The sequence below is a fragment of the Diplotaxodon limnothrissa genome, linkage group LG22, assembly GCF_057381915.1.
Source record: "Diplotaxodon limnothrissa isolate DT_005_m linkage group LG22, D_limnothrissa_male_GT1.1, whole genome shotgun sequence".
Lineage (NCBI taxonomy): Eukaryota > Metazoa > Chordata > Actinopteri > Cichliformes > Cichlidae > Diplotaxodon > Diplotaxodon limnothrissa.
Genome location: NC_140616.1, coordinates 63,119 through 72,953, shown reverse-complemented (window position 1 = coordinate 72,953; position 9,835 = coordinate 63,119). Strand labels below are relative to the sequence as shown.

General features: G+C 41.4%; 1 protein-coding gene across 1 annotated transcript; it reads right to left on the bottom strand.

Moving 5' to 3' along the window:
- Window positions 1-5,976: 5,976 nt before the first annotated feature.
- Window positions 5,977-8,616, bottom strand: LOC146609047 (uncharacterized). The gene is made up of 8 exons (XM_085346536.1): window positions 8,318-8,616; window positions 8,057-8,231; window positions 7,871-7,954; window positions 7,623-7,768; window positions 7,343-7,426; window positions 7,043-7,224; window positions 6,460-6,684; window positions 5,977-6,374 (listed from the first exon to the last, which is right to left on the bottom strand). Exons 1-8 carry the CDS (start codon window positions 8,614-8,616, stop codon window positions 5,977-5,979), a joined length of 1,593 nt encoding a protein of 530 aa, XP_085202662.1.
- Window positions 8,617-9,835: the final 1,219 nt, after the last annotated feature.

Below are 9,835 nucleotides of genomic sequence, written 5' to 3'. Positions count from 1 at the left end.
CTGGAATGCCTTCCACACTGGGAGAAAGCCGCCTTTGCCTGTGTGCTTCTCCCCAAGTTGCCGGAGCTGGTCAGCCATATACTTTAGACAGCGAGACAGTATTTCATTCACGCTTGGCTGTTCCTGTTCCCGTTTAAAGGGTACAACGAGGGGGAAGTCCGTCAGGCACTTATGTAATGCACTCAAGTCGAAGAATGAGCATGCATAAACAATGTCTGTAAAGTCTGCCAGTTCCTTCCCTTCTATCCCCTCCACGATCTCTATTCTCAGGTTATAATTACCTGCTGCCTTCCTGGCCAAGTCCATCATGTGGATGTAGTAGTCCTCAGCTCTGGTGGCCACCGCCTGAACGTAATTCGGGTGGCCGAGGCCACCAGTGACGATCAATCCACTAATGGGGTGCCGGAATGTGGACATATAATGAGTGTGTGGGCTGTCCACATAAACTTGCCAGAAGGTGACGTTAGGCCTAGTGGCAATCTCTGCCAAAGCTGGCAAGATGTCCGGTGGGTGCTGGTCAAGTTCTGTCTGCACGTTAACACACTCGTGCATGGACATGGACGTGAAGAGCCTAGCTCTGGGTCCAAACATCCTTTCCAGTCCTGCTCTTGACCAGAAAAGTGTGGTGTGAGGGTCCAGTGGTATGAGGTTGCAGGCCACGTGCAGAGAACATCGCACAACCTCGTCAGGGTCAGCTACTTCCCACAAATGAAAGGGGTCCCTTGTCTTTTGTCCAAATTTATAGACAAAGAACCGGACTTCCAATGTTGGATGCTCCGGCAACATCCTCTTCGCTTCATCCAGTTTGGAGAGTACGAACGTTTGATCCTGCGGCAATACGTTCATGCTCCCCTTGTTGTGAATGATGGTCTTCTGCAGCGTGGGTCTGCTCAGGTCTTCCAGTGGAAGGTCTTTGAGCAACTCAACAAATTTTGTTAAGATGCCATTAACAAGGTCCACCGTGTGTCTTGGTAAATAGTCAGCCATTTTACAGACTCTGTCCACCACCACAAGGGACTTGGGAATTACTATAGCTTCTAACTTGAATCCCCCGTCCAGGTAGGCAAAATCAAAGCCTCTTACCTTTCGCAGCACTTTTAAGCCCTCCACAGACAACTTACTAAGGTCAAAGTGTTTCTTTATGGTGTGCCAGGAGTTTTTCAGCTGGTGCATTTTGAAGGGTGCCATGTTCAACCTAGAAAAGGGTATATGCAGGCCTTCCAAGTTTTTTAGTTCAACCACCACTCCGTCGTAATCAAATTTACTCCAAACACGTCTCGTTGGATCCTCAACTGTCGTTGCCTGCAATGGAATGAAAATGTTGGGGTCCAGGAGGAAATCCTCAACGCTTTTAGATCTGGCGAAAGCATCCGCCAAACCCTTCATGTTTTCGACACCAACGTCCTCCATGGCTGTTGTGTTCTGGAAAGAACAGAAAGTATAATCAGGTAAGTAAAAAAGAAGTGAAACAATGTAACTGAAAAACTGTTAAACCAGGAAAGACAAAAAAAGTGTAATCATGTAAGTAAAACACATTAAAATCAAGTAAGTAAAGAACAGGAAAGAGCAATTTGCAACAGTTAAGAATATGCCAAAAATATTACCTGTATTGTAAATACAGTCTTTCAAGACAGCAGATAAAAAAAGAAAAGTTGTGTGTCTTAGTTAACCAAGACGCTGTGGTCATAAATCCAGAGACACTGCTCCTCTGAGTTTCAGGGCATGAATGACTGAGCTGAGCACTCCTCCCCTTATATAGGGTCCAGTCAAAAGTTGCCGCCATAGGAAATGAATGTCGTTCAGTGAATGAGCCAGTGAACGACAACCCCTGAACGACACTCACTGAATAACCCACTCAACGACACTGACTGAATGAGCCAGTGAACGACACCCACTCAACAACACTGTTATTAGGAAAATTGTGCTTAGTAGTCAGTATAATCTTTTAACACTAGCATCCCCAGGCTTCTACCTTTCTACCTATAAAACCCGAGAGCAGTCAAATGGTGGAAGTGGAAGCTAAATTGGCTAAATTGACCGCGGAGTCATCATTTTGCGTTTCTACCTTTAAAAGCCGGAGAGCAGTCAGTCAAATGCTGGAGTCGTTCATATGTATATTAGGTCGTTACCTAGGAATTCTGGAGGGAGGGGAGTGGGGGTGAGTGATTGAGGGGGTGGGGGAGTGGAGTGTTTCAGTTTGCCATCTTAGGGAGAAATCAACACGTCCTTTGTATGTCCTTTGTTGCTGACATTTATTGATGAAAACAGTACAAAAAACCAACCATTTGTACACATATTTACAAATAATGATAAAAAGTGAGTGAGTACATTTCAACATTTTCAGCAATCACTCACAATCCTGGCACTGCCACGGTATCTGTCGTCTGCATTTCCCACATGTGTACCTGTAGCAGTGAACACATCGCACAGTGGCCTGATTTTTTTTGCATCTGTGTACTTGGATTTTAGGTCGCAAGCCACCCAAAACTTGCTCCATGTACCACTCAGCAGGCCATTTGTAAATATGTGTACAAATGGTTGGTTTTTTGTACTGTTTTCATCAATAAATGTCAGCAACAAAGGACATACACCCATGTGTGTTGATTTCTCCCTAAGATGGCAAACTGAAACACTCCAAGTTGGTGACTTTTGGAGATTTGTTTCCCTGGATGATTGAGAATGCATCAAGATGAAACACAAAAGGAAGCTCACCGCTTTTAGCAGCTCCCCCACCCCCTCAATCACTCACTGAGTGATTGAGGGGGTGGGGGAGTGGAGTGTTTCAGTGTTTCAGTTTGCCATCTTAGGGAGAAATCAACACACATGGGTGTATGTCCTTTGTTGCTGACATTTATTGATGAAAACAGTACAAAAAACCAACCATTTGTACACATATTTACAAATGGCCTGCTGAGTGGTGCATGGAGCATGTTCATTGGTTCATGGACCTCCCTGAACTAATGGCATTTATTGCAATTGTCATCTTGCAGGGGGTTTACAGGGTTCCATCGGTAAATGACTGCTGGTCAGCAAACCTGGGAAACCCACAGATAATTGGAACTATGGCACGAAACCGCTTCCAAGACATCATGCAACACTCCACTCCCCCACCCCCTCAATCACTCACCCCCACTCCCCTCCCTCCAGAATTCCTAGGTAACGACCTAATATACATATGAACGACTCCAGCATTTGACTGACTGCTCTCCGGCTTTTAAAGGTAGAAACGCAAAATGATGACTCCGCAGGGGTCTAAGGTAGAAAACCAAAATGACTGCTCTCCGGGGGTCTAAGTGCTAATGATATAAGTTTGCATATGGTAGAATGCTGCATGTAATCATTTGTGTGTAGAAGTATATGGTAAATATATAAATAATAAATATACAAGTATATAGTTGGTGGCATATTGAAAGAATGTCTCATCCTAGGAGGTCTGTAACATTTTAGGATGTTCACCCCCACATCCTAGGAGCATGAGAGAGGTCGTACCTTGTCTTATTCTCAGTTCTGGAGACTGCACTTTTGCTAGCAAGAAGTTTCTCTTCTCTGAGTCTTTACTGAAGAAGTGTTTTAGACTATATTTCTTAACAGACACTGACTGCATGAGCCAGTGAACGACACCCACTGAACGACACTCACTGAATGAGCCATTGAACGACTCATTGAATGAGCCAGTGAACGACACCCACTCAACGACACTGACTGAATGAGCCAGTGAACGACATCCACTGAACGTCCCAAATGTTATTCTATGTAATAATTTCTGAAAAACCTTTAGGTATTTATTTTATAAAGTGCATTAGTTATGATTTCAAGTATGGTTTTAGGAAATTTTTCCTCCATATGTACAATTATATAAACATACAGACACACAGACACCTTTTAAGCCCTTGTCCTCTGATCAGGTGTCCATGTAGCATTTACCTGGACCACTGTCGCCAAACCATCTGTTTCATAATACATGTAATGTTTAATCCGCACTGGTCACTCCACTTTATTGTCATTGATATTTATATTTAAAAGTGCAATACTGTAATTTTCTGCTGCTCATTCCTGTGCAATATCCCATCTGCCCTCCCGTCATATTTCTTTTCAAGATTTTCTTATTTAATCACTAGTGTACATATATTTATAGATACATATATATTTAGTCATCTTTTCTCTTTTACCATGTCTCTCTAATATTTTGCTCCTTACTATTTTTCTATTTTCTTATTATTTTATTTTCCTATATTTTCTCCTACTGTATCAAGCTGCTGAGTGACTGCTGCTCGTCAAACACATTTCATTGCAATGTTGACCCTGTGCTAACTTGCATATGACAAATAAAACTGAAAACTGAAAACATGTAAGCTTTTTCTCTTTGGTTTGTTTGAGCGTTTGTTTTTTAAATACACAGCAAGTGTCACACACACTCTCTCTCTCTCTCTCTCTCTCTCTGTCTGTCTGTCACACACACACACACCTCCACATTCCAATCTAAGGAACAAACGCTCACTGAATTATAAATAAAGACCGGGGCAGTTCCTCAAGGCAAGGCAAGGCAAATTTATTTGTATAGCACAATTCAACAACAAGGTGATTCAAAGTGCTTTACAGAGACATTAGAAACAAAAACAAATAAAAAGCATGATTTAAAATAGATTAAAACAAGCAAAGAAACAAACTAACTAATTAACAAACAAACAAACAAAACAGTATATAAAATCAAAACAGATCAGCATCAGAACTTTAAAGTCTATCCTCTGACGGACAGGCAGCCAGTGTAAAGACCTCAGAGCTGGACTGATGTGGTCCACTTTTTTGGTCTTAGTGAGGACTCGAGCAGCAGAGTTCTGAATGAGCTGTAGTTGTCTGACTGATTTTTTAGGTAGACCTGTAAAGATGCTGTTACAGTAATCAAGCCTACTAAAGATGAATGCATGGACTAGTTTTTCCAGGTCCTGTTGAGACATCAGATCTTTTATCCTTGAAATATTCTTGAGGTGATAGTAAGCTGACTTTGTTATTGTCTTAATGTGTTTTTCTTTTCTTTTTCAAGTTTAGGTCTGCATCCATCACTACACCCAAATTTCTCGCCTGGTTTGTGGTTTTTAGATGTATAGATTGAAGTTCTCTGGTGACCTGTAATCGTTTTTCTTTGGCGCCAAAGACTATTACCTCAGTTTTGTTTTTGTTTAGCTGGAGAAAATTGTGGCACAACCAGTCATTAATTTCCTCAATGCATTTACCAAGAGCCTGTACAGGGCCTTGGTCTCCTTATTTATCTTATTTATCCAAAGTGCGACACCTGAGCGCAGACCCGGGCTGTTAAACAAATATGAGTCAATGCAGATGTCAGACAGACTGTCCAAATTCTCCCAAAGAATCTGCAGGCACCTGTTTAAAATTGGCTTAGGATAGAAAATTCTAAGTCTATTATTGAGATATTCTTATTTTCTGTTAGTAGTTAATCTTTCAAATGACAAGAGATAATGCCTAGATATCTCACCTCATCTTTCATCTGTGTATTACATATTAACTGCAGGAGACACTCATGTAGAGCTAGTATCTCACATTTATTATTATTATTGTTATTATTCATCTGTAAACCTGACGTGTTTCATAATCACCTTGGCTATGTTAATCATCATGCTCTTCAGGAGGCGTCAAGACGCGGGGAACACAAATGAGAAATTAAAATGGAGCCACAGTGGAAGCAAAACCAGACACCTGAACATGGAAACACAAGACTTTCACAATAAAACACGAAACAGTGAACGTAAATAATACAATATGAAGCAGAGTGAAATTTGGAAACATCACACTTTATTTCAATACGTAAATTAAAACAAAACAAAACAAAACAAAAAACCCTCAAACCACATTTAAATTACATGCAAGACAATGTAAAAACAGCTGTGTTTTTTAAGAATAAAATCACTACATAAAAAAGCCCATGCAAAGAGAATAGGAAAAGAACAGATAAAATGAAAGTCAGCTGTCCAGCCACTCCAAGTCTTCCCCTTCACCACCATAAGATTTCCGAGTTACTCCGTAGTCCCATAACACCTCCTCACCAACTGCGATGTCCTTCAGGGCAATGAAAAGTATTGTCTCCTGAGGTCCTGCAGGGAAGTTCATTGTAAACTTCTGGGGCTTGATGTTTGGATTTTTTCGGGAATGGTTCATTCGCCTCCCATAGGTGTCAATGTCGGGATGACAGGCACAGGGGAATGCAGTGGCATCGATGCACATCCCTCGGTCACACTCGTCCCTGAAGAAGAACAGATACCCCGACTGGGGCCTCCGTTTCCCTTCTGCTTCAGTGATATATGTCCCGTGGTAATCGCACACTATATCCCCTTTGTGGAAAGGCATAAGTGCGATCACACCTGTAAGTTGAAAGAGACCATCGGTCATGACAGGGCTCTTAGAAACGTTCACTTGCAATTTGTCTAAATGTTGTGTGCATTTTACCTTTGCCCTTCCGTTCCCCGAAGTCTTGCAAAGCCAGGCCCTTCCACTTCTGCTCTGCAATCGAAGACATGAGGGACTGGTTGTCTTGTATACTGGGCTGCGGAACAACCCAGGCCTGCAAGATGGCATTGACAGTGGGCTTGTTGGTGTGCCATTTCTCCTTGTCCAAAGCCATCTGCACACGTGCAGGCTGAGGTGGGTTTCCTCTTCTGCCAACTGACTGACCTAAATGAAGTGGTCACAAAGCGACGTACAAGAAATAATGCAAGTGATTATTGCGGCTTAAAAATGAAAAATCAACCATATGCATTTTAGTCAATCACGTATTTGTACCTTAAAATATTCCTTATATTTATAATTGAGCTATCTGTGTATATTTGGGTGTACAACATTGAGTGGGTTATACTTACATGTATTGTATTATTTAATTAGTTCAGACTGTTACTGCTATTGTCTCTACACAAGTGTAACCCACATAATTTTCTTAGAGATTATTAAAGTATTTTCATTCTGAAATACATACAAAACAAACAAAGCAATGCAACAGAAGCAGCTCCATTAACATGACATGCCCAGGCCTTACCGAGAATGTACCCAACTCTTTTCTTCAGCTGAATATCCCTCCATTTCTTGTAGTGGTGTCTGTGCTGTGGAAAGCCAGCCTGTACACACTGCCGTTTGGATGGTGGCTCTCCATTCAGGGTGACCGGGAAGGCCTGGAGGAAGGCATCCCATTCTTGGAGTGGCAGGTGCGTAGATGATGTGCTACATGAAAGGTGTAGAGGAGGGGATGCATCAAATCCATCAAAAGTTTTTAAATGTGGAAACGTGTAACACAGGTTGACTTGTGGTAGTGTGTGATATTTTTTAAAAAAAAGTGTACCTGGCCTGTCCTGGTGTCGGTAGTCCTCCTACTGAGCTTGATGCTGACTCAGCCATAGCATCCCCAGGTTCAGTGCTCAGGTATCTGTGGTTTTTAATGCATGCAAATTAATTAGAGAGCCCAGAGAGATGAAAAAACCAAAATACAAGGGGCGAACATCTCTGACATACAGCAACATATGTGGCTGACTGTTATGAGTCCAGGGTTAGGGTTTCTCTGTCAGATCAAAGAAACAAATCTTTCTTAATATGCTATTGATCCAGTTAGGTCAAGCACTCACCTCGCTCTCAGGCGTTTTACATCTAATGATGGGTTGGACAGTGGGACCCCACATTCTCCTAGGAAGAACTTGCCCCTGTCATCGCTGCCAGCAATTTGATTTTCCAAGGACACTGGACGGATGTTCCTAAAATAGCAGTCCAACAACTGCAGAGAAAAAAAGGAATCAATGTTAAATATCTCATAAAATCAATTCACAAGGTGCCTATAGAGCAAGAAGAGAGTCGCTGCTGAGAATGAATGACTTACTTGTTCTTCCTGGCTGGTTATCTTCAAGTTACCACTCAGCTCAACACCATCAGCTACTGCTTTCCGCGCCATCCAGTCCTCTACCTGTGTATGTAAAAAAAAAGGTGTTGGAGCTTAAAGAAATACAGACTTACATCAGCTGTCATTTCACTTATCGTGCACTTTTGTTGTTGGTGGTGCACTTACACAAAGTTCTTGAACAGCATTTGCTGTCAGTCCATGTTGTAAAATCAGGATGGCCTCACAGTACTGTCTGAAGGTAGTCATTGCAAATGTGGGGATGCAATCACCGCCAGAAAGTCTTGTGTGGAAATATTCAATATCCTTCTTGGCCACGGCAAGAATTTCCTTCTTATCAGACCTATTGCAAATGTGACAGAGGTAAGACATTATTGAAAGTTTGTATGTGTCATCCAATATGTGGAAGTGGCAATAAGGTCATCATACCTCGCTGTTGGCACAACTGTCGAAAACGCTTGGGGACTGTTCGTGATGATAAATCCACGTGTTTGAAGGCGAGTGCAGAGTTTAATGCAAGATTCTTCATCCTTGCAGTACTCCTGGAGCTCTGAGAAGTTCCAGACTCTACCTTCATTAGAAAACAGCTTCTGTGAAGCAATGGCTCTGGAAGCTTCTTCCTCACATTTCTGTGGTGTGCAGTCTTTCAGGCACACTCTGCTCAGGTGTGTGCGAATGGACTGTTGCGGCTTTTTACAAAGCAGGCAGTAGACAATGTTTCTCTCCATCTTGTTTGCACTGTAAATACAAAGAGTGAGAGGCAGAAAGTGAGAGAGAAAAACTGCATATCAATTTAGTTTATTTTGATAGTATGAGAAAACAAACAAAGAACAACAACAATACATCCACACACAAACTTTGCTTCCATCCCACCCCCCCAAAAAAACTTAAAGAAAAAAAAGTTTTAAAACAAGTTTTAAATTTTAAAAATGAGGAGAATGGCACATGCAAGTTTTACATGTTCAACCACTTAAAAGCCCAACAAACAGTACTTACATTAAAATTGAACCGTTGTCTTCTGTTGTCGTCTTTCTCTCTCTCAGTGTCCTGCGGAAACAGAGTGGCAATAGCATATCACAAGTTGGCTACATTTATGTCCTTGTAGCTGTATGCTTCCCCATCCCCTTTTGCCCACTGAATGACAAAATGACAGGCCCACTTTTATCACCTACTGAACAACCCACTAAACGACCCACTGAACGACCCATTGACCCACCCACTGAACTGAATTTCTTGGTGAAAAATGTTTCTCATGTTACTTTAAGAGCTGTTAAAACTAACTAGTCCATTCTCCCGAGTGTTACTTTGTGTGTGTGTGTGTGTATGTATATATATATATATATATATATATATATAAAAATTGTAAAAATTAACTATTGCTGTGCAGCAGTCTTTAAAGAAGGTGGTGCTCAAAGTAAAAAAAGGGGCACATATAACCAGGCTGTATAGCAACAACACACATTCATCGGTATATATATATATATATATATATATATATATATATATATATATATATATATATATATATATATATATATATTTTTAAACTTTTCTATCAGTCCTTCACAAAGAGGGAACAGTCTGTCTACATATTGGCCATCTCTCAGCTGGTGCTGGTTCCTGCTCATACTCTTCCTTAGGCGCTTGTGACTGTGTCCCCCTGTATCATCAAGGGTCCCAAAGCCAACACAGATGACCCTGCTAAAGTGGGTCCCCCAGTCTCTCCTGACTCTGGACATTTGCAGGTTCTCACACCTGGAAGTCAAGCAGGTCATAGGCTGCAGCACTGAAACACAAGTTACAGTTATAGGTAAATGTTCATGTACCTATAACTGTATGTATGAACAGTTTATGAACATTCAGCTCATAGATTTCTCACTTCTGAACTCTTTTAGTGTGTTTTTTTTCATTTATTGTTTAATCATGTGTGTGTGCCTGTGTGTGGTT